Source organism: Parus major, chromosome 8 (genome assembly GCF_001522545.3).
Source record: "Parus major isolate Abel chromosome 8, Parus_major1.1, whole genome shotgun sequence".
In the NCBI taxonomy this organism is placed as follows: Eukaryota; Metazoa; Chordata; class Aves; order Passeriformes; family Paridae; genus Parus; species Parus major.
In genome coordinates, this window is record NC_031777.1 from 21173132 (window position 1) to 21197654 (window position 24523).

Here is a 24523-nt window from a genome sequence, read left to right on the forward strand (position 1 = left end):
AAAAAAAAAAGAAAAAAAAAAGAAACCCTGAGCTAAACTACTGACACTGGCTGGGAGCTTAGAACTGCCGCATCAAACAGAGCCCTTGAATCTCCTGAACATAATTGTGCTGCCCTCTAACCTCAACCTTCAATCAGTGCAGTGTAACTATCTCATTTTAGCCTACAGGACACACCCCTCTGCTAACTAGCAGCCATATTCTTCTCATTAGGAGATTGCTCTGGATGGGAGCGCGGAGGCAAAGCTGGCGTCTCTCCTTTTCTCTCCCTCTCTGCCTCTCTCGGTTGTTATATATGTACTTTCAGAGTGGGAGAGCATGAGCAGGGAGCTTTGTGGGTGCTGGAGATGACCCAGCTGCCAAGCCCTAAGACTCCTGGGCATGCACATAGAGCCAAATTGGTGGTTCTTGGCTGAAGGCACACAGCACAGGAGAGGGGAGCCAGCCCCAACACCCCCAGCACCGGGCAGTTGGCAGCTAAGGGCTGGAGTGGGCTTCCTGGCAAGCTGGTGCTGCTCTGTCCTCCCTAAGGCAAAGGGCTGGGGGTCCTGCTGTCTGCAGGCTAACCCCATCCATAAGCCCCTGGAGAAAGTCTCCTGAGGTGGCAGTGCCAGGGCTCAGGTCCCCTCCCCTCTGGGGCCTGGCTGAGAGGTGGCAGCAGGCAGGGAGCCGCACGCCTTGGGAAAGAAGCTAAGGCGGCCAGAAGCAGCAGTGCCCATGCCTGCTGCTGAGGTGGGCAGGAGACAAGGGGCAATGCAGGGCTGGTGCACTGCACGAGGGCCTGTGCAGAGGCAGCCCCTCTGGCTGCGTGGATGCTACCCCTGCACATCACTGGCCTGCAAGTAATTAACAGTGAGGCTAATTATATTGGGAAAAGTGACCCAGAACTACCAGGCACTCTCCATCACTGGGGGGTTTGGATCACATTTTTGGGTAGGGGTATTCCATGGTTAAAAATCAGCTCTGTCCCATGGGGGATGAGGAAGGACAGCTCTGCAGCCCACCTGGCACTACAGCCTGCTGGATCCCTGGGCCATCAACTAGCCAAAAACTCACAGGAGTTCTTGAGCCCCTCCTTCATGCCATCTCTTCAGAGACCTCCAAGCATACAGGGCAGACATGTACTGAACATGGAATCTTGGTCTAGTAGCATGGACTAGTACACCCACCCTTAGCAATGACCATGACCCTCCCCTCCTGCCTCCCCTCCCGGTCCTGTACACTGGCAGCCCAGTTCAGGGCACATGGGAGAAGCTGCATGGCCCCTTCTGTATCAGAAGAATGCAGCTTCCAAGCTGGAGCAGGATTGCTCATGACTCTTGGGAACAGACAGAAACACTGTCATCCCAGTGCAGCCCACTGCAGGTCTCTCCTGCAGAATCAAAAACAAGCCAGAACTTGGGTGATTAATGACAGAGTCAAGATCAACCTGTGCAGTGGCAGCTTTGCCTTTGGGAAGAGCCTCAAGCTATGGAGCATATGAGCAGATCCCCTCTGATCCCTCTGCAGACCCTTGAAAAGAGCAAGGCCACACTGGGAAAGGGCAACAGTTTGGCTGGTCCAGCTCTTTCCTCTGGCCAGTGTCCTTTGCTCTGGGATTTCAAAATGTTAGCAGCTTGGGAGTGAGGGAATTACACTGATTTGTGTAAGGACAAGGAAAAACACAGCACGGGACAAACTTTTGATGTGTCAATGCCCATCTTCCCCACCCAGCAGCATCTTCCCCATCCAGGCCTTGTCCCTAGATCCTCTGCTGAGCTATACCAGCTATTAACACACTCTGAGTTCGTTATCTTAAACAGGCCACTCAGGACATGGGGCCACGATCCTGAAACCAATTAATGTGATCCTTTGATTTCAGGGGAGAATGAAGAGGGGACTGTCAGCACCACAGCGAGGCAGGAGTTACGGGTCAGAGCCTAACAGCACAGAGGTGCCCCTTAACTCTTCACAAGAGGCGGGGGTGGCGGGCAGCTGCCAGACCTGGCTTCTGTCAGAGCCCTTTTCTGCATCCTCAAACCTGGCCTGGTGCCACTTCCCAGGCTCGGGGTAGAGCAAAGGAAAGCAGCATCATGACACTTAATGGGGGTCCAGATGCCAAAAAAAGCCACTTCTGCCTTGTGCCTGGGTCAGGGCTGCCAAGAGGAAAGCAGTGGTGGTACCACATCTCTGTGCACATCCCGGCACAGCAGCACATGGCACGGAGGAGGCTCCCCTCTGCCATGGTGAGAATGGCCATGGTGCTAGCAGTGCTCAGGCTTAAGGCTTCAGGCACCCTGGAGTGCCAGGGGCAGTATCATCCTGCAACCCCCAAAACTTTCGTCTTTCTTTCCTTGCTTAGCTGTTTTTTAAAGCAGAAGTTATCTTAGCGAAGTCTTTTGGGGGAGGTGGAAAGAGAGTAGGAAGTCAAAGAGAATCGTCTTGCTAGTCAAAGCCTTTAACAACTATTTTTAATATCAGGCAGAGGAGCAGGATTTTGAAATGAAACAGACAGTGCCTCTTTGATGGGCAAGCTACAGATCTTGAAACAAGGTCCATTCCCTCCTCCTTCACTAACTAACAGCCATATTTCTCTCATTAAAGACAATCTGGCTGTATTTTCAAACTTCTTAACAAGGCGATCACCGTAATTTGAGATTTCTATTATCCATGCTCCTATTACAACAGTCTTTTAAGCAGCCAGCTTTTTTTTTTTTTTTTTTGCTTTCTTTCCCTGACTTTGTCTCTCCCCTCGAACTGCCATTAGTGGTAATGACGTGCAGGAAACGAGCGCCAGGAACCACCTTTTTTCCCCCCCTTCTTTTTGGTACTAGGTTGCATGGGGGGAGAAATAAGGAATAAAATAAAAAGCAAAATGAAGTTTGGTTATCTCTTATCTGGAGTTTGGCTTTTAATCCACCCAGGAGTGCAAAGGAAGCCAATGCAGTACCTCATCTCCCCCGTCGATCATGGACCCCCCTCCCCAAAGACCCCCATCTCTCTCCCCTTCCTAAAGGTGCCTGGTCCTGGCCCCCTCCCTGCCCCATTAGTCCTTTACTGGGCTCTGCCAGATGGATGCAATTTGCATAATATCAGCAGTGGAGGCTGGCAGATCAACTGGGGTCAGGCTCTGACATCTCCAGCACAGTCTATCTCCAAGTGCTAATTTGGACTGCATTGATCTCTCTTTCTGATTTCTTTGTCATTTACGTCTGCCACGGTTTGACAGGAGATACAGAGACAGACAAGAAGGGAAAAGAAGGAGGGGGGGAAGAAGAGGAGAGAAACAAAGATTGTAGTTACAGATGTCTTTAAGGGAAAAAACAGATTAATCCAAGGACTCCTCTGAGGGTCGCAGCTTTGAAACATCCTAATTATCCTATTCTTATGAATTCCTGTACAGACTTCGAGGGGGGTCTCATCAGGGAACTCAGGGGAATGAAAACTTGTTAAATTGCGGTGGAGTCTCTCTGGCTGACTGCTACCCCCTGCCCTCCTGCACCTTGCAATTGGTTCTCATTAGGTGAAGCGGGGCACCTCTAAACCTGGCATGCCTTGCTGACACAGCCTTCCCTCTGCACTCTGCCATCACTCTCCTTAAAGGCAGATCCTTACTAAAACTTAGGCAGGAGTCTCTCCTCCTTGCAAAGGCAGACCACAGTGCCCTCCAGCCCTGTGCATTCTAGGGAGGACAGAGAAGGGACAATGTAGATGCCCAGACTGGAGACAAGGGCTAACCTGAGAGGGACAACAGCATGCCTGTGATCCCCCCCAGCTGCAGTCATGTAAAGGCAGATTTGGGGACACACTGCTGTTGCAGGAGAGTAGGATGTTAAAGGACACCTTCCACCAGAGTCCAGTGTGGAGCAGGGCAGGCAATCCGTGCCCGTAACTGAGATGTTTATGTTCATTAACAGGAAACTCTTCCCCTCCTCACAGGTAAGGGAAGACGCACTACCATTTAGCCTCGTCTGGGACATATTGCAGAGACACCAAGGCACCAAAAGAATCTACAGGAAATCAAAGTGTCACTCGGTGTTTTACGTTGCTATTTCCTACAGAAAAAGCTCTGTAGAAACTTAATGATCTTCCAAGGCTTCTCACCTAACACATCTCACTGTGTCAGAGGGTGCATCACGGTGCTTGGGAAGTGCTGTCTGTTACAGGGGCAGGAGAACAAGTGCTAGCAAAGATGTTCTGCCTGCCCAGCACAATACTGGACAGGGCTCAGACAGTGCAAGGATTGTTCCACTAGTGTGTGAGGGGGATATTTTGCAAAACTTAGACACAGACAACTAAAAAGACTGAAAAAACAGCCAGGAGTGTGATGGATACAAGGCAGTGCAAGGGTCTCTACAGGACAGATCAGTTCAGGTCTGAAAACCACACTCCTGGTTTTCGGATTGTCTGATCGCTAAAACAGAGCAGACATAATACAAATATAATACAAACCATCAGCCTCTCCCTGTGCTCCTACTACAACAGTTGAGAATGATATGAAAAATATATTTAAAAGGTTTCTCATCTGTCATGGGGGGCAGAAATTGGGCCAGTTGTTGGGCTGAGGATCACAACTGGCATGGGTGGAAGGGAGAAAGGGAAGGACAGCACATCTTCTTGCCAAGGGAGATAGCCTCCACTGCTTGTTCTAAAACCAGAAGCCAGAGGAGGACGGCAGAGCTGCTGCTGCTGTGCCAAAGGGCAGCTCCCAGATGATGGCAATGCTGTCCTGCTGGGGATTAGCCAGACCTGAGGCTTGAGACAGACTTGTCCTGGTTTGCAGCTGGGCCTCCTAGGCACTGCAGCACAGCAAACAATCCAGAAATCCATCTTAAATCTTCAGTCTAACATTGGTGCTGCAACTGCCTCCAGCCAGAAGAGAGGGACATGAGCCTACCTTTCACACATCCCCAGGGGGCAGGCACTGCCACTGCCTGCCTGAAAGCTGGGAGAAACACATGGAAGCACCCTGACTTTTCTCAGGCAGCTGAAGTCCCTGCAGCCATCACACTCCCTCCAAAGGCTGCTCTCTGGGGACTCCGAGCCCTCAGCCAAGGGCAAGGTGTGACAAACCCATCACACCCCTGTCACGCAGTGGGGTCAGATGGGCACACGACCAACTTTTGGCAGGGTAGGATGGAGGGGTGAGTGCAGTCAACACAAACACTCAATCATCCTTCCTTTCTTTCTTCTGTGCCTCCTTTGTTAACTGCAGGAAACAGCTGAAAGACCTTGAGTTTCCCATTGTAGCATGTATGGGAACAGAGCTGCAGTGATCAGAACATACCCCCTGCTGCTCCAGGGGAAAAAGGGAGAGCAGAATCCTTTCTAAAAAGGGTTTACGATTAGAAGAGTGTTCTGTCACTCTGGCGCGCAGTAATCCACTGCGCCACCAAGTCCCTTCAGAGAGATGTCGAAAACTTAAATGACTGAAAGCAAAAGAGCCCCGGCTCAGGTTCCCAGGCAGCCAGACATCCTAATTATCTTTAGATCCACTCCCACATGGAGGGGAGAGAGCACACAAGAGTAAAAAAAAAAAAAAAAAAGGAAAAAAAAAAAAAGGAAAGAAAAGAAAAGAAAAAGAAAGAGGAAAAAAAAAAAAAGACTGTCACATTGCTTTTTTCTTTTTTTAAAAGCTTGTCTCTGCTCACTGCTTTTCCAGCTGTGACACCTCTCACGGTAGTTAATTAGAATCATGTCACCGCGTTAATGTGCTCTGACTGGACTCTGACAGTTGCTCGTCCTCTAACCGGCTGCCCCGGCCAGCCCTCCCTCCCCGCCGCTCCTCGGGGATTTGGGGCTCGGTGCTCGCAGCAGGAGCCCTCACCACCGGCCAGCCGCGGTGTCCCTGTGCCCAGGGCCCAGCGGGTACCCCGGAGCGGCTGTGCCGGTCCCTGCACCCAGCCTGGGTGCCGGGACACGCCGCCTGGCAGCGACACCCGGCACGCAGCCCCTCCACCTGTTCTGGATCCGCCTGACCTTTATGAGCGCTAATTCAAAATGACACTGCTCATTTGGTGACATTTCTGTTGATTTTTACTTAAGTCTCTTTTAATTATTTAATTCAGAGTCCTTCCCCTTCTGCCTTGAGCCCCAGCCACTGTGTGTGGGGCAGTGCCCCATTCCGCAGGAGTGAGCCCCGTTCTCAGCTCTCCCTCTCAGGATCCCTCAGCAGAGGGATGGAGCCGTGGAAGCGCCGCCTCTGCTGAGAAACGAAGAGCTCAAAAACGACGGGGTATGCCTGCTCTGGGGGAACACAAGGTTCTCTGAGGGAACACAAGGTTCTCTGAGGCTTCTCCCACACCCCGGGACGGACCGGGAGGGTGCGACTGGTTCTGCCACATGGGGTGGGGATGAAAAGTAGTCGAAAACATGAAGGGGAGTTTCATAAAATGCTGTCCACCTCCTTGTTCCCCCGCCCTGATGCAGAGGAGGCAGGTAAAAAAATGACCGAGGATCCCACAAATGCTGTGAGAGGCAGGAAAGACAGGAAAGGAAAACAGGGAAGAGAGAGAGCAGGCTGAAATAAGGCCAGCAAGCTGCCAGGACCACACACCCCCAGCACCTTGCAGGGTAAGGCACAGCCTCATCCGTCCCCGGCAAGCTCCAGCGGGGAGAGCTGGCAGGCGCAGGCCCCGTACGGAGGGTGGCCCGTCACCTGCCACCGCACTCAGCGAGCGCGGCCCTCCCGCCCTCTCCTTCAGTGTCAGCGCGGGGAGCGCTCCAGCGCGGCCGAGACCGAGCGGGCGGAGCGGCACAGAGAGGGATGCTCCGCCGGGCAGGAGGCACCCTGGCAGGCGCTGCCCCGGCTCCCCGCGGCGGTGGCAGCTCGAGCTAGTTAATTAGAATCGTGTCACTAAGTAAATGCGCTCTGACTGGACTCTGACAGACGCTCACCTATGACACTGGGGGCCAGGAGACAATCCACATCAAACTACTGCAGTGTGACCCTTTTAACACAAAGAGTAAACTCACTGCACATCGAGTTGAAGCTCATTAAAACTGTCTACTCTGCGAGCATCCCATTAACCTCACTGTTAAAAACACGCAATTCCTCTTCTTCTTTCCGAGGCCTAATTAATGCTCTGGATCAGGAACAATATCACACCCTAACCTTCCGAGATTTCCAATCAGTAAATGAAAAGAGAGAGATGGAGCCGGGAAGGCACGGTGGCTTGCTGGGTCGCTCACCGCACGGGCTGCTGACCTGCCCAGGCAGGTGGGGCTTTTCTGTTTGGCAGGGGCAGAGATCCCCCCCAGAGGGAGCACGGCACGGCCCCGGCCAGGGGAACTGCGCAACAGGGAAGGAAGATGGAGAAGCCGGCTGCACAGAGCCTCGGAGCTCACAGGATTATGATAACTGCTGTAAAACAGCACCATGTTTTACAGCATGAAGACAGGTGCTACCACAGGATCAGATCTCCTGGTTACCTGGGATAGGGACTAAGGGTTCACTAGCAAGAAACATAGCAGCCTAGTTACTGTCTTTCCCCTAAAAAAACCCCAAAAAACAAACCCAAAACCAAACGAACTCCAGACATTTACAGCTAGATCTAAAATCACAATAATGTATGTGCTAAAACCTAAACTTTAAAGATTCAATTACATTCAATTAGATTCAAGAAAGATCAGTAGCAAGGAGTAATGTCATGTTTTAAAGACAGTCAATGCACTGGAGAGGGAAGCAGAGCTGACAAATGAGAAAAAAACTTTCCCAATAGGAGCTGCTGCTTTTGCAGTTTTGGAAATTTTTTGCTGGTTTTGGTGTATTTTCAGTTTAAGAACTGGCTAGTTCAGAGCTGAGAAGCAACAAAGGATTGAAATTAAAAAAGAAGCCTTGTCTTCTATCTTTCCATAATCAGTGAAGACAAACAAAACAACCAAGGTAAGAGAGGATGAGCTGTACTCATTCTAATACTTTGAAAGGCTGGTTTCCAGAAACACTCCTCCAGCTCACTGATCACTTGCTTTGGTTTCACGTACTAGTTTTTTTTTCCTAAAAAGTATCCTGAAATTTACTTTTCCTTCCATAGTGAATATTTGCAAGGGAAAGAAGATTTTCCTAATAAAATCAATTCAAACTACCACTGGGGTACTTTAGCATGGCATTACAGTTTTCATCCAAAAGAGCAATCATGAGTAATAATTTAATCACCAACTCTTCAAGAACAAATAGTAATTCACCATTTTTCTAATGTAAAAAATATTTAAAAACTAAAACTAAAGGCATATTATGGTACATAATCAATCAAAATAAATGTAGCAAAAATAGAGTATTGGATGAGTAAAAGAATAACGAGATTTAACAACTGGGCAGTAGTAAGGAAAGCTGTACTTGGTTTGATAGGTGCTGTTCAGTAAAATTTGATGTTTTTTATTTAGGGAAACAGATTTAAAAAAAGGCAAAACCAGAAGAAAATAAATTTCTGGATTTAGGTGATCTGCTGTCTGATTTAAATCACAACTAAAACCTGGGATTTTAATCCTTTTGATTTGTATGAGTCTCTGACTCCCAGCAGAGAGACCCCAACACAGGTATCCAGCTCCACTGGTGTGGAGCCTGTGAATGACGGTCTTTGCCTGTGGGTGCCGAGACTCCCATTAAAAGCTGCAGCTTGTTTTTGGCAAGCACTGCCTCAAACACATGTGTTAAGAATGGCAATGTCCTCATATATGTAAGACTGAGTAACTTCTTGGCAAGACTCAACTTTATTTTGCTGAGGGCCAAGAAAACAGCAGACAAAGATAAGTTCCTCACCCCGAGATTGTACAGCCTACACTGGAGCTGCCACATATCTAACCTGGGCTAGAGAAAAGATGGAAATTGCATAGAAATGTCCTTTCTAGTCTCCAGGGACACATTCAGCCCAGAGCTGAAATACCAACCTGAGAAAGGGCATGAAAGAATAGGCTTTATACCCCTTTTGCTCCTTTCTGATCTCTCAAGGAATTCCTGAATCCTCACCCTCTGGAGCAGGACTTTTCTAACTCCTTATCCTGAAATACTTACATTCTCCCCCTTCCTTTGCCTTTTCCCTCTCAAGAACATAATGGCACCAGACCTGCACCCATCCCACCCCAAGGCAGCTGTATTGCAGTGTATGCAGGTAGATTTCAGTGTATTTGGGGACACGATTCACTTTTCTAACCCCTCAATAAGTTTTGTAGCTCACTTGCTCATGAATAGAAACCAGACAGAAGCTGAAACATAAGCTCTGTGCAGCAACTTGCAGCTGTATGTTCAGGGCATGTAGGGAGACTGTGCACTGTGCACGAGCCCATCCTGCCTGTATCCACTGGATGCTAAAGGTGGTTCCCATCCAGAGTCCAGCCTTGGCCCTGCAGGGTGTTAAGCACCCTGAACTCTGCAGATTTTGAACATGATGAAGGAAAGAAGATGAAGCACAGAGCAGGTCTGGTCCCAGAGCATGTCAAGTGCAGGGATTTGGAACAGATACCTGCTGAGACAGTGAAACAGAGAGTGATTTGAAAACAAAGCAATACAGAATCCATCAGGCAAGACGGCAAAATTCCTTGCAAATTGTTTGCAAAAACAAGTGGCTATCCACTGCAATTTTTCTGTCAGATTTGAAGGGAAACATCCGTGTTGTGCATTCCTGCATAAGCACACTGAGGCTTCACAGGAATGTTTGCATCTCCCTGGACAGCTCCCCAGACTGCCAGGAAAGGAGCTGCACAGACACTCTTACATTGCATGGTACCTGTGAAACTGCTGAGTCTGGCTATTGAATCTTCTTGCTGCTCCCTTCTCAGTCCTCTTTGGTTTGCAGATTTTTTGGCCATTAGTGACCCATGGGGGCCAAGAAAATCAGAGGCTGATGCCCCCTTAGATGACCCAGGAAGCCTCCTCTCAGCTCCCTAAAATTCCCTCAACACTGCTGCACTCCAAGGCTGAGCACAAAGAGAAGGGAAGCTCTAGACACCATGGGGCCATCCCCAGATCCACAGCCAACTCCTTGACTCACTCTGGGCAGTGAGAGACTGATAGTCTTCACTGTTCTCCACTTCCTTCTGCAGCAGACCTTGATTAGGAGTCCTTTATTTGGCTGAGAAGTAGGGCTGTGTTGGTAGCAGGGCTCCTTACAGTCAGAGAGGGAAGGGCAGCCCTGAGCAGGGAAAGGGATGGATGGCTCCTCCCAAGCCTGACACGTGTGCAGTCAAAAGCATGAAGAAGACAGAAGTAAGGACTGTTCATTGCTGCATCAGCAATTGGGATGACTGTGCCCAGTCCCAGTGGCCAGTATGGAAGAACTCAGCTGGGGAGGACTGAACTGTCTCCAGGATGAGGCAGCAATGCTGGATCCAAGCAAGCCAGGCTGCCTCTGCAGTGAGCAGTCCCTCCTCAGCTTGGGAACCTCTTGGGCTGTCACTAGAACCAGCACCTAATCCATGCCTAGGCCAGGATAGGAAATGAAGTGGCCAGAAAGCCAGGAAGCTGGTTCTTTGAAAAAAATGCCAGGCAAGGCATGTCACTAGACACCAGCATTGCCCCAAGCCTTTTCCCAGAGGGACATGGGGCAACAAGCCATGAAGCCAGCAGCCCTAAAAGCAGCTGTGCCTGGTGGTGCCAAGCTTCCTGGGAGGAGGAGTTCTTTTCTCCAACTCCAGCTCACTCTGGGGTACTCAGCCTGTACTAAAGCCACCAGGCACATGGTGCCAGCGGCTACCACCTCTGCAGGCAGTCAGAGCATTACAGGCATCCAGGGCAGATCTGCTCTGGAGCCAGCCCAAATGGAGCTGCCATTAGGCTGTAACACACAGGGCATGTGTGCACCACTGGTGGTACCAAGGAGATGGAGACTGTCACACTGCTGGCCTGGCATCCTTCACAGCACCCATGTAAACCCCTTCCAAGCAGTGTGCGAAAGGCAGGTTTGCCATTGGGATAGAGCAGTGCAAGAAAGGGAACTTGGATGCTGGGCCTCACTTTCCATGGGCTATTAGCCCATGGCTCACTGTGTACTAGGAGAGCTCCTCCACAGAGGGAGTTTGGCAAAACTCTCCTAAAGGACTGGAATGGGGAGGGACATGAACAGCAAATCCCTGAACTGTCAGGCAGCAGAGTCACATCTGTGCAAGACAACAGCATTGAGATGAAGGGGCAGAAACCAACAGGAGACATGATACTCCAGAGAACAAGGACACTTTGTTGGAGGAAGAGATGACAGCAACAAGAGAGCTCATCACACAAAGAAAATGAGGAATGATGAGGCAGAAATGAACTCTACATCTACCAGGAAACCCCAGAAAAAGCCTAAGTCCCCAGAGCAGGACATGCACACACAACTCCTGCAGCTCCTGCTTCCTCACAGTGATCCTCCCAACATGGCATACAATCCAGGCAAATCTGCTCCCAGGCAGGGAAGCAAATTTTAATGTTACCTCTGTCAATAATGCAACCAGATCCATAGTTCAAAAGGAGCTTGCTAATTAAAAGCTGGTGAGCTTTAAATAATTCATCTCCTTAACTTGGATTGATTGGGGAGTTTAATGGTTAGAGACTTGAAACAATATTAAACAGCCTCTTCAAGGCCCAGGTAGCCAGTGACTTTTCCAAGTAAATCTTACCTCCTTGCAAACTTTAATGCTCAAAAGTCACTGTGGATGAAGGGCTGTGAGGCCAAGAGAATACCTGACCACTGGTGTCTAACAGGTAAACTACTGCTCCACAGAGAAACAAGACAGACAAGAGGGATGCAGCCCTGAGTCACAGCCCTGTCTACAGCACAGTAAATCTGAGATCCTGCCCGTACCACAGCCTGCTGCTGTACCAGCTCTACATCCCCAGTGTTAAGCAGCAGGCAGAAATATGGCCTCAGTGTCCTGGGCCAGGTCTTCCTCCTACTACTCTGATCCCTGGTACAGAGGAGCTGGGGGATACATGGAACTCTACCACTGTTTATCTCAGGGCACTGTTCATCAGTTTATCTTGGAGCATGCTGCAGGGCCACAAAACTCATCATACATGTTAACAAAGAGGACGATGGTTCAGTTCTCCAGCTGGGATCACACATCTTCACTCTGCAGTGTATTCCCAGCCAGTTCCCAAGGAAGGCAGCACAGTCTCCTTTCCAAGGACTGCAGCATCCAGAGCAACTGGAGCATTGTCCAACAGGGAGAGCATCCCACCCAGCTTGGGGACCCTTGCACTGTGCTCCAGGTACCTGGTGCTGCCCAAATCCAGCCCTAACCCAGGCACTGCTAGAGCAGTCTAGGAGGGAAGTGGCTCCCCAGCCAGTGGGACAGGCAGGCATGTCCGGCACCCTGGCATGTACAAGGGACAGAGAGGTCATCCATATGCCCATTCTATCCTAACACATCTTCATCCCTTCCACCAGCTGGGGACTCTGCAGCCCTTTGGCTTGTTCTCGGCACCCCAGACTGGACAATGTCTTAGAGCTGAGGCATGTCCCACATACCCGGAGCAGCAGCTGTGGGGATGGAAATGGCACAGGGCAGCATCACTCACCTATCCCGCTGTGAGGCCTCCCTATGTGCTGTAGGTTCAGTCCTTTGTTCATGTCTAAGAGCCCGTTCTTTGGCCAACTCCCCATGGCAAAGCTGTACGCCTGGAAGAGAGAAGCAGAGGGTCAGACATAGCCCATGTGCAGGCATGATCTGTACTTGCCCAGGTCTGACTGCTCCTGAGGCTGGAGTGGGTCTGTGTTCAGGAGCTGCAGTGTGTCTGTGTTCACCGTGTTCAGTGTGGACCCGCACATCACCCCTGCAGCAGCTCTTCTGGAATTGCCCACACGAAGCGCTCCAACCCTGCTCTGTCCCACCTGATTCTCCTTAGAGGTGTTCAGAGCCTCTGGTGGTGTCCTGTACACATGCCAACACTTGTGACAGAGGCGTTTGCATCACTCAAGGCCACCTTTGCCATGCTGAGCGGGGGGGCAAGCCAGGGGCTATAAGCTCATCCTCTATGTCCTCAGTTGCTTCAAAAACATTCACCCACTCCTGCCTTAACAGGGTCACCAAGAGGAGTCAGGGAGTTTGGACAGGGGTGCTCATTCCCAGGCTGGCCTGGCCAGCAGACTCCTTCTTCTCTGGCAAGCACAGCCCTCCCAGCTCCTTTCCTTTCCACCCCCAAGCCCCAGTTGCCTCAGTGCTCTCCATCACTGGGACAAATCCTTCTGGGAGCCAGTACTGCTCACCCCACTGCACACAGCCTGCAGCCTGGCTGGAGGGAGCCTATTTCATACCCATGGCAATCCCTGGCAGGGCTTCCAGGAGGAGCAGGGCAGCTGGGAGCCTAAGCAGCACAAAACTCCACTGGACAATGCAAATATAAAAGCAGCCGGGCCTCCATGTCACACGCACGGCTGTAATTACAGCCTGACAGCCACATATCTTCTTCATCTTGAGGAATTAAGCTCAGAACGCATTGTGAGCAGTAAGAAGGGTGTGTGGGCTTAGCGTCGCTCATGCTGGCACTATCTTTGCTGCCATGAGAGCCATTGTCCCCAGATGAGATCAGGTCAATCCAGCAGCCCCTATCTCCCTCCTGCAGCGGGGGATCATAGCTAACCGCAGCCACAGTGTGGCAGGGCATTGCCGACACCCCCCGCAGGCTGCAAATGCCAGGGAGATGCTCTGCAGCAGGAATGGGGATGAACTGCGTGACCAGCGCTGAGAGGTGTCCCCCAGCAGCCCACCAGCCACCTGCCTGCCACTGGTACCTCCTGCCAGCCCCTCTTTCCTGCTACCCGCTGCTGTGTCTAGAGCAGGCAGGTCCAGCCCCTCCGCAGCCCCTTCTGCTGGCAGCCCCCTGGGAGCCACGAGGCTTGGGGGAGTTAATTTATTAGTGGCCCATGTAGCCATTCATGCTGCTTTGTTACTCCTGCCTTAGCAAAACAGAGGGCTCCACAGATAATTAATAGACAGCATTGCTAATCCTGTTGGGAGATGATTAGCAATTAAAACTCCTAATTAAGTCTATGCATAATTCACTGAAATTACACTTTGTGTACACAACGGGGAGATTTCCTTTGCCTTTGACAAACACGCTCTGGTATGTTCCCTGCCATGATCAGGATGCAGGCCAGCCAGCCACGGGGTGGGGGGAACCAGAGGTTGGGGTGCAGGATGGGACCCTGCCACCCAGCTGCCGGGTGGCAGAAGTGATTCCAAGTGTTCCCTCTCCTGGGCTCCATCCCACGGAGCAAAACCAGGCAGAGCATAGAAAGGCTCCCATGCTCAGCACCAGTGGATCGACAGCAGTGGGGCCATCCCTGGGGAAGGGGTATCCCCGGATGAGGAAGGACCAGGGGTGTCCCTGCCCAGGGAGCTACCATATGGCAGGCTGCCTTCCCAGCCCAGACATCCCTTGGACTCTGGCCAGAAGCAACTGAGGGAGCACAACAGGAGACTGGCAGGATCCCGGGAAAGCCACAGGGACAGCTTTGGAAAGCTCCTGGCAGCTGGGTGCTACTTGCCAACCTCAGCCTGCCTCCCCTGGCTCTGCAGCAGCAGCAGGGAGCTGGCAGCTCGTGCCCCAGCCCCTGGATCAGCACCAGGCCCATCTCTGCATCGCGTTCTGCTTTCCTGATCAAGGTCATTCGGTACAGCTGCAATACCTGAGCAAACTACCTAAGCAGCTGGGGTGGAAGTTGGCCTGACCACTGAAGGTCAAGTGTGCACTTATGCATATTCAAAGCTGCCTGCAGGATCGATCGGGTTTTAATTGTTTTTCCTGGGGTTTTGGAAGGAAGTGCCAGGGGCATTGATCAGTCCCAGACAAGGCTGCTCACACTCCGGGGCTGGCAGGGACCATCACCGCTGCAGGCAGAGGGAAGTGCAAGCAGCGATGATGAAGGGATGAAGGCAGGGGAGAGGTCAACCACCGCTGGCCGAGAGGAGGAGCAACTGCTGGGCTGCACTGGAAAATAAAGTTTTTTTAATTAAAAGTGGCAATTCTGAGCCGCCTGCTGGCAGCAGCCACACAATCAAGAGCAAGGAGCTTTGCTGTTTAATATTTAAAGACAACGTTTAATCTTTAAACAGGAAAGTTCTTCTTCTGACTGTTAAAGCGAGGCAGAAAGCGCCAGTGGCTCCCCAACACCAGGGGTAGCCAGCCTGCAGGGGTGGCTGTAGCCACTGGCTCACTGGAGCTGCTGGGACACTGGTGTCATCCACTTTCCTGCCAGCTCTGACTGCACAGCCACCAGCAGTGGTGCAGACCCCTGTCCCTTCAGTGCTCATCCCTGTGGCAAAAAAAAGAAAAAAAGAAGAGTCTGAGATGCCCCTGGTTCGCTTGCAATCCAAAGGATTTAAATAAAACACCATGAAACCCCTTCTGTGAGGAAATTGCACAACTTTGTCCCTCCCTCTGGTTCAGTCTTGGTGTTGCAGAGACTGGATTGCTCCTTTTTAGATCAGACACTGAAGCAAGGCCAGGACCCTAAGTTTTTTTTATTTTTATCTGCATCTTAATTGATAAAAATGCAGGAATTTTTTAAAAAATGTATTTTTTAATGGTTCTAACCAAAATTCTGATTTAGAGAGAAACTCAGTATTTCTGATCTGCTAAAAAACACTTGAACAATGTTTACAGAATAATTTTCAAGCAGCCTGAATACAATTATTTTCATTCATACCATCTCCTAGAAAGGTTTTCCTGTTTTTCTGATTTTGTTTGTAATTCTCTGAAGGCTACCTTTACCTCCCTGCCAATGCTGCTCCAAAGTCAGATGATTATTAATTATATTTATTTACTTATGCAATCCCATAGGCATACACAGTAGTTCACAGACAAATACTGCCCTGGGTCCCTGATGGAGGGATCTCGAATCAAAGGTAAGCAGATACTCCTGTGATAAATGTGAGCTAATAGCAGCAGGAGATTAGGAACATACTGTGTTTCCATGCATAGAGCAAGCACCAGGGATAATCCACACCTTGTTAAACAAGTGCTGGTGTGGGGAGGTAGGTCATTAGGTAACCTGCACACCACATATCCTGCGGAAAATCCAAAAACCAGAAGTGGGGATAAAAAACATGGGGCATGGAGATGACGCATGACCAGAATCACAGCATCTGAGGCTGGCTTTATAACAGAGCAAAAAAGGTCTGAAACCAACCTCCTGTTGCACCAGGTCACAAACCTTCCCAGTAGCTATGACACATCTGCCTCAGATTGCAAAGAGCCTGAAACAAGAGCTCTGTGTCCTATTTCTGACAGCACTGGGGTACAAAGATGGTCCCCTGTGCTGGGACAGAGGCTGTGCCAGTGAAGCTGGACAATCCCATGGTGGTGGCTGCTTGTGCAGTTTGGCACCGAGTTTGGCTCACCTGCCCTTGCTGCGATCCCAGCGCAATCAGCGCCCGGGGCCGGCAAGGCAACAGCACCAACACAGTTGGGTCCTGATGTGCTGCTCTCTGGAGCTTGCTTAGGCTGCACACCATGGATTATAAGCAGCACAGCTGCAGAGAAGATGTTCCAGGGGGGCAGAAAATTCCCAGAACTGGAACTTGTCAAGCTGATGTATTGATCTAAGTAGACTGAATAATGCTCCATCATTTATTTATGGGGAAGTGCCCAGCACACTTCACAAAAACTGGTGTTCGGCAGTCACATTAAGGCAAAATTAAACACCCCACAGCATATAAACAGGCACCTGTTCAGAAGTCAGAATAAGGGAGCCCCACAAATCCTCCCCACATGCAGAGGGAGGAACAGAGCTGGTCCTCACAGAGATGCCAGAGCTCTGCTAGGGCAATGCAGTGATGTTGGCAGAGGCAGCCCTGTTCTTTCCACATGTGTCCATGCTGTGACCTGCTTGCCAACTCCCGGCCCCTCTACCCTCCACTAGAGCTGCTGGAATTGCATCACCCTGGATGCTTTAGCTGAAGGGCAGGAGGGAAGTGGACCTTTGTGCTTTGCACTGGCATGAGCATTGTTCACAAGCCACAGCAGCAAGAACCACCAGGACTGGCACAGTGTCCTGCCCTGCTGGGCAACGCTGTCATTTTATTTTACATGTCCTACCAAGAGGTTTTATATGCTATGTTTCATCTGCTAATTGTAATTTTAATATTAATAAAGACATTTTCAGGTAGGGAGAAAATATTTCCTTTTGGAAAAAATCCTCCTAGGAGCAAAGGGGCTTAAGCAGTCTGAGAAGATGCTGAAGGGTAGGTACTAAGCAATAAGAAAAGTGGTGGGTTTTGCTGAAAATCTCCATTAAGAATTTCAGAAAGGCACATGAAAAATACATGGTTTTAAATATACAGAAGGAAAGTGTGAGAACTGCCAGCTGCCCTTAGCTTGGGCAAGCAGCAGGTACCAGCTGTGCTCTCCCAGGATCAGGCTGGGCACAGCTGCCTGCTGATCGAAGGTGAACCCCCTGACATTTCTGCAATGGAGAAAATATCTTTAGAATAGCAAAATCATCTTCCTCCTCCTGTCATGTCAACTGTGCACTGCACCCACCCAAAATAAGCATTTCCCATATAACTGCCCTTATTCCACTGCTGCCACAATAAGGTGTAAAGGTTTTTAATTACCTGGTATGGTGGGAAGAAAAAAGAGGTCATGTCTATGACTAAGTGGACTTTTAAACATAGTTTGAAATGTTTTTAGTGACTGTAAGGTTTTGGGGCTGGGACTGTCTTGCAGGACATCCTTGAACAGCACCCAGGATACTGGAGGCTCCAGAGTGTTCCCATTTTAATTGCATGCCAGTCCAGGAATGGGAGGTGGACATTTCTTGCTAGGATTTCTTGCCATGCAAATTTACCAGCACGATACAAGGCAAATGTAACACCACTGAGGGACTGACCCCATCACCAAATCATTTAGTAGGAGGCTACTGAACAGGGCTGAATGCAATTAAAGAAGAGTCAGGAAATAAATAAGCAGCTTGCCAAGCCCCAGCTGACAACAGCAGAACTCCCCTGTTACAGGGAAGGTGCAGAGGAAAGCTTGCCTGGCAGGATGGAGGTACAGAGCCTGGGACTCCTCGCTGGCTGTCAGGAGGCAGGAGCTAAACCCAGGTGTAACATGTCCCTTTTAAGCAGTTTAGTCAGAAGTGCTGCCACATTCACAGCTTTTCAAGTATTTTTAAATCACTTACAAAAGCAGGATTAAATGATCAGGAATTCCATTTAATAGGACAAATAAAGAAATAACAATCTACTCCATCAGCCCTGTGAAAGGCAGGTTTGATTTAAGAAAAAAATAAATAAAAAAATAAGTATAAAAGAGGTAGAGAAAAAAGGAAAGGGAGGTGGAAAAAAGGGATAATGTGTGTTTACTCAAGCAAAGAAAAAAATATTTAAGTGATGTAGGGGAGAAGATTGCGGTAACTAGTGAAGAATAACATCGTCTGCTTTGCTGTCAAATCACACAAGAATTTCAGTAATAGATTCTCATTCTGACACTCAATTCAATTCGAAGGTGATCCTGCTTTATCCCAACACATCAAATATTAAACACTCGTATTAGCCAGGGTGCCGTCGCCTTTCCCGGCTTAGACGCGGCAGGAAGCTTTTCCCCCTACTTTCTCTCACTCGCTATAATATTCTCAATGTTATCTAAACATGCCTTCATACACTGGGGTTCCTTATCAATCCCATTTGGGGAGGGAGGGGGGTGTACTTAAAACGGTATTAGTTTGGGGGGCTTTTATTATTATTATTTCCAAAGCTTTTCAATTTTGTGTGGAAAAAGCTTAGAAAAAAGAGGTGGAGGGAGGGGAGGCAGCAAGAGAGGGAGAGGGAGCGCGGGAGCGAGAGAAAGTATAAAAAAGGGAAAAGCAGCCAGCAGCTCTTGTTTGACTGATGCCTTTCAACAAGGGCAGTCTAGCTTGTCAAAGCCCGGGCTCGAGATGAATTGGCATATCTATTCAGCCTGCCTCTGGATGTCATGCAATACAGTTTCATATTCCCAGATAAGGCACGATAAGCAATTGCTGCCCTGACACCAACTCCATCCATCCCTGCCTTTCTGTCCACGCATATTAGAGATTTCTGCTGCACCACTAATAAGAGGCATTTAATTTTTCCAAACACAGTGGCAAGAAGGGCCACCAGACTGACCAGGTACAGCATCAACACCACTCATGTTTAATTAGTTTCTCTCTGTGCACTGAGAACACTCATGAGTGGTACAGGGTGCACAAAAACAACTTTTGCCCAATGTAGCACCTGTGAACCTAAGCCTTGAATTAAACATCTGTGACAATCATTACTGGGGGGTGACAAAGCATTTTTGCCAAATATATCTGCAATGCCACTGCAGGACATGGTTTGGCTGGGTTTTGGACATGGGAGGACGCTGAGGAAGAAGTGAGCAGTGCCCTTTCTCAGGGAACATCACTCTCCAGAGCCCAAACCTTCTGAGAGCTGTGGGGGAAGGAGAGCAGCTGACACATTGAAAAATAGGACACCATGCATGGGGTCTGGCCCCACTTGGGTGGAAGTAAGGGAAAATTAGAAATTCCTGCAATTGAGAGGATGAGATCTGGACAAAATCCTCTCACATTGCTAAAAAGGTGCTGAGGCTTTGTCTGGTACTCTGCCCTCTTCACACAAGGGCTTTTCACAGATCGGTGCCACACAGCCAGCTTCCCTTGTGTCCTGGATGCAGGGAGCCTTTGGCAAGCCCAGCTGGTGTCCACTTCAGTCCATTTGCAAAGCTGCTTGTAAGAACAGAAACAACTGTGCCTCACACCAAAGAGTAAATTAAACAAATAAAAAGATGAATGATCTGTTTTTTGAAAGGTGAGTGCTGGGCACACAGGAGCTGCCTGGGTCTGCCCACCTTAGGAAATGCTTTACAGAGGGTAAGGTGGCCCAGACCATGGGAGGAGGACAAGTCAACCTTCAAGGAAGGCACCAAGATGTCAGAGAAGATGCAGAGGATGCAGCATAATTGTATGTGCTTTCTCCTTACTAAAAGAAGCAGCCCATGCCATCAGAGCTGTGTACATAGGAGCTCTGCAAAAGGGAAACTGAGGCACACTGTGATGTCTTGCCTTGCCTATTCCCCCCATTCAGACACATCTGAGCAGCCTCATCCTGCTTGTGTCCTGGCAATATCTCAACTCAGCCACAGCTGTACAAATTCACTGCTAAAACTCCTCTGGACTTCAGGAGCGGCAGGAGGGACCGTACAGTCACCAAAAGCCCCTCTCCAGGGTGCATTTGGATGCTGTGGTCCCATCAGGCAGCAGGAAGGTGTCCCTGCTGCTGTGCAGGTTTAGAATGTGCCCTGGCTTAGGCTGCAATAGAAACACACTGGTGTGCCTGACTCCAGGGTGTCAAAGTGCCAAGCGGTTTAGGCTTCACATTTCCCTGTGTTTGAACAAGAAGAGTCTTTGCCTTGCTCCCAGGCTACGGATTATCCTGGATAAAATGTTCTCGACTGCTGTGTGCTCTGCGGCTGGGGACACACCAGGTTAATGCTGTGGAGATCTGGGTCAAAGCCCTGGGTTTGGTCACAAGCAAAACAAAACTACAGGTCTGGGTTCCTGGAGGGCTGGGAAATGGAGCTGGGTGTGCACAAGCCAGTGCTGGCCCAGGAGAGGAGACAAGCAGAGCCATAAACCACCAAGAAAGCAGCCCAAGGATGGGGGCTGCTAACATGACCAGAGGGTCTGGGCGACACATCCCTTTCCCAGTTTGGGACAAGTGGCAGGGCTGACTTCTCATGGTGTCTCTGCATTCCTAGTGGCACTGCAGGGTGACAGATCCAAGCTGGCTTATTCTGATGTATGCAATTGGCTCCCAGCAGTAAAATACACAGGCAGCTCCCGATTAGTGTCTGAAAGGCAGAGACACATGACGACATGGCAGACAGCTTCCAGGGAGTACCTACACGTGGCTGATTTACCCTTCCAGCCCTGGAAGGACAGGCTCACGTCCTGCAGTGCTATCCCCCAACCACTCCAGCCCCTGTGGGGCCAATTCAAGCAGGAAAGCAGCACTAAGCCTTTCCCTACCGCAGCTTTGTGGCCAGCAGAGCGGGAAGCTGGGTATGATACCAAGGAAAACCCACAAGCACAGTTCATGGATGATTCACCACAGGCACAGAAGCCTCTCCACACAGACAGGAATGGATCGGTCCAATTCTGGCTGCTCCTGGGGAAATGGGGGGTTCACAGGGAGGGAGAAGATGCCTCTAACTGTGCTGGAAAACAGGAAAATGTTGACATTGCCCTGTAATCAAACCCAGCATCAGCCTCTGTATGCATGAAGATGGAAACAAGCATGGTGGCCACAGCAGATGCACCTTGCTGCAGAACAGAGCTGTCAGGGCAGCTGCAAGGTGGATACATCTCACCCTCCTTGGATTTAACTGGAGATGAACAACTACCAAAGAGAGCAGCAGTTTTGCCACATTACAGTAGGGTGGGTAACAGTATCCATCCATCACTCTTTTTCCAGGGCCGGGGGATGGCTGTGATGCTCAGACCTCCCCACATATCCCTTTCATCTAACCCCAAGCTTTTCCCAAGCGAAGCTGGCACCAGGCTTGCTGTCAAAACCTTCAAGCTTTTCAAGTGGGGGTATTTTCCCCCCTCAATTTCTATCTTTACACACGCACACGCTCGCCTCTCCCTCGCTCGCTGTTTAATTTCCGTGTGAGAGGGAAGCAGGTGCCCGTGCTCCCGTGAGCTCTCCCTTCTCTAGGTTTTTTTTCCCTTTTTGGATCCTGCCCCATTAGTTTAGTGCCCAGCCATCTGCGACGTCTCCTGTAATGCTGTCCCCCTTGTGTACCAGGGAGCTTTTCCATTAGCGCCTTTAATATTCTGACACCTTAGCACAGGCTGCTATTACATTCAAACACTGATCGCCCTGTGAAATTACATCGCAGGGCTTGCTAAAATGGAATTGTGTATAATCAGGCTCCTCCATGCACTGTCAGTCCCATCACAAATACAACGTAAAGCAGGCTTATGGATGGGCTTAGCAGCTGCTACAAGTGTATTTTTTTTAATAGATGAAGTATCCCTTATTTAAAGCATTTCCTTAAGAAAAAAAACCAAAAAACAAACCAACAGTGAAAGACAAATCAACAGCTGCTGCATTATGTTAACCATACCACTGGTCTCTTAAAACATGTTATTTAATAAGGTAGCTATCTGTTTATCTATAACTATATCAAACAGAGAAGGAGGGTGAGATAAAGATAGTTAAACAGACAGCCGAGGAGATATCTGCCACTGGGAAATAATAGCTAAATAAAAAGTACCATTATTTACTCCAGAGCAGGGAGGAGGGAGAGCCAGCAATTTCCTCCCAGTGTTCCCAGCCTCTGGTTCATAGGGGCAGCCTGTGCCAGCCTGCACATACCCCAGCTCACCTGGCTCCAGCCCGCTCATCTCCCCACTACTGCAAAGATAAATCTGGGGGAAAAACCCAACTCAGGACCACAAACCGAGGCTGCAATGCAGGAAAGGCGAGAGGCAAGATCCATTCTGCTGCCGAGAGCTGTCCTGGTGGGGCAGCCCTCCTCCTCCACACAGACTGAGACCAGCTCAGATTAAGGCACAATTGGTTACAGCAGAGGGTCTGGGTGCATTTCTGCAGAAGAGACTAGCTTTTGTGTGACCAGCACACAAGGGACCAACTGCCCAGCTTTTTTTTTTTTTTTTTTTTTTTTTTTTATAAAATTCTAGCTAAGGAAGTGATGGATTAGGACAAAGGTATTTCAGGGGGATGCAGGAACTGGCAGGGACACAGATGATGTGTCAGAGAAATGAGCTCCTGAGCTCCCCAGCTCAGAGTTCAAAACGCTGCCTCTTACCATGCCCTAAAGGTTATTCTGTCTGTCTGCTGTGAAATGCGACGGCACATCACCTGAAGGGAGATTTCCAGAGGCGCTGTGACCCTTCTGCTATCTCCTCCGAGAAGCCTCCACAGGAATGATGAGATTGTAGCTCATTTCCACACACCTTGAAAGAGACGGGCTGGATCAAACGTGCTGAAAGCAGAAGCAACACATCCCTGGGACTCATCCTTGCCTCCTGCCAGGGAGTGTGCTCTTGCTGTAACAGGCTGGGAAACTGCGTCCACCCCACTGAAAGACCAAAGACATTACCTTTCATCCTAAGCCAGGATGGAAAAGCCAAAATATTGGCTTGTTTCACTGTGTGGGAACAGTTCTGCTTAGGAGCCACAAAGTAAAAGCCAGTGACAGAACTGTTGCCCTTTGGAAAGGAGCAATCTATTCCTGTGCAAAACACTGCTTTGACATTTTGACTCCAGTTTTTCCAGTGCAAAACAAAGCCATTTGTCCAGAGCAGATACACTGTTCCTTTGCACCACACAGAGCATGTTTCAGCATGTGGTAGTCTGGACATTTTTGGCAAGGACGCCTCTGGCAATGGTTCAGCTGCTGTGTACAAACATGCCAGATGGGGATGATGGGACCATGGAGGGCACAGACCCACGGACAGGTTACCAAGAGAAACACACAGGGGAGATGATGTACAACTGCACATCCATTCACAGTGCAGGTGCCAGACAAGGCAGTTCAACTGTCTGGTTTCCACTACTTGTCTTTGCCAAGTTTAGATGCTTGCAAGGTGGCAGCAAGGGTGGGGACGCTGGGTGACCACCAGCATTTTCACATCTCAGTTTCATAATCTGTTTGGAAAACCCAGACCCTGGGGGATGGGAAAGAAATCAGAGTGATCCTGCAGGACCACCTCTCCCTCAGCTCACATCCTTCAATCCCTTCCACTTTCATGTTCACCAGGTCAGGTCTTGGGACAGATACATGACCTTCTATAAAACACCTCTGGCACAATGCAGATAAACTGGTCTGTACACAACAGACCAGAGGGGCATAAAGATACCTGCCCTGCTCCTTCTTACCTCCTCCTCCCAGACAGCGAACACGCAGGAGCAACACCCAAGTTTTCATTGCAGAGCAACAATCTAACAGGTGTTGGAGTCTCTGAGTGCTGCTGCTCTGCAAGGATTGAAAAAAACCAGTTTCTCTGCACTCCCACAAGATGCAAAGCTGCTCAAAGGAGAGGCAGCTGGAAGAACGAGAGAAAAGCAAGAAATACAATGCGTGAGACATCAGGGAAAAGATCAATAAAGATTACTAGGGCAGCAGCCCATCCCCTGCCCACACTGGAGGCTCTCATGGCTACAGTAAAGGAACACCAAGGAAAGCTAACAAGGTGCTGCTGTGCCAGTGCCTAGGGATGATACCTGTCTAATCAAAGGTAGAGTTTACACTGGATCATCTAAGCAACAGCTCTTCCTCATGATTATTGACTCAGGTCAGGGTTAAGACTGAGGAGGTTAAAGCAGAGGCGCCTCTAAGAGCTGTGATGGATGCAAACACCAGGCAAGCAGCCCAGCTAGCACAGCCTGCTGGGGCACCAGCAGCAAAATTGAGGTTTCTCAATTTCAATGGAAGAACAAAGAGAAGGAGATGGTCTGAGGGGCTGGGCAACACTTCTTGAGAGAATCAATTTGGAGAGAGGTTATGAAAGCAGAGAATAAAGGGACTTGCAAGGAGAACATGGCAAGGTCCTTAAAAGAGGCTAATAAAGGAGGCAC

At 49.6% G+C, this 24523-nt stretch overlaps 1 protein-coding gene across 3 annotated transcripts in view; it reads right to left on the reverse strand.

Annotated features, from left to right (window-relative positions):
• The window catches only part of ERI3 (ERI1 exoribonuclease family member 3), a 131039-nt gene that overhangs the window by 24653 nt on the left and 81863 nt on the right, over nt 1-24523 (reverse strand). For all 3 annotated transcript variants that reach the window (XR_001523100.1, XM_015636135.2, XM_015636136.2), the window contains exon 7: nt 12468-12567. Coding sequence is in view for 2 of the 3 variants with exons in the window: in XM_015636135.2 (XP_015491621.1) it covers nt 12468-12567 (100 nt within the window). In the remaining variant the exon portion in view is untranslated. The remainder of the gene's footprint in view (nt 1-12467; nt 12568-24523) is intronic.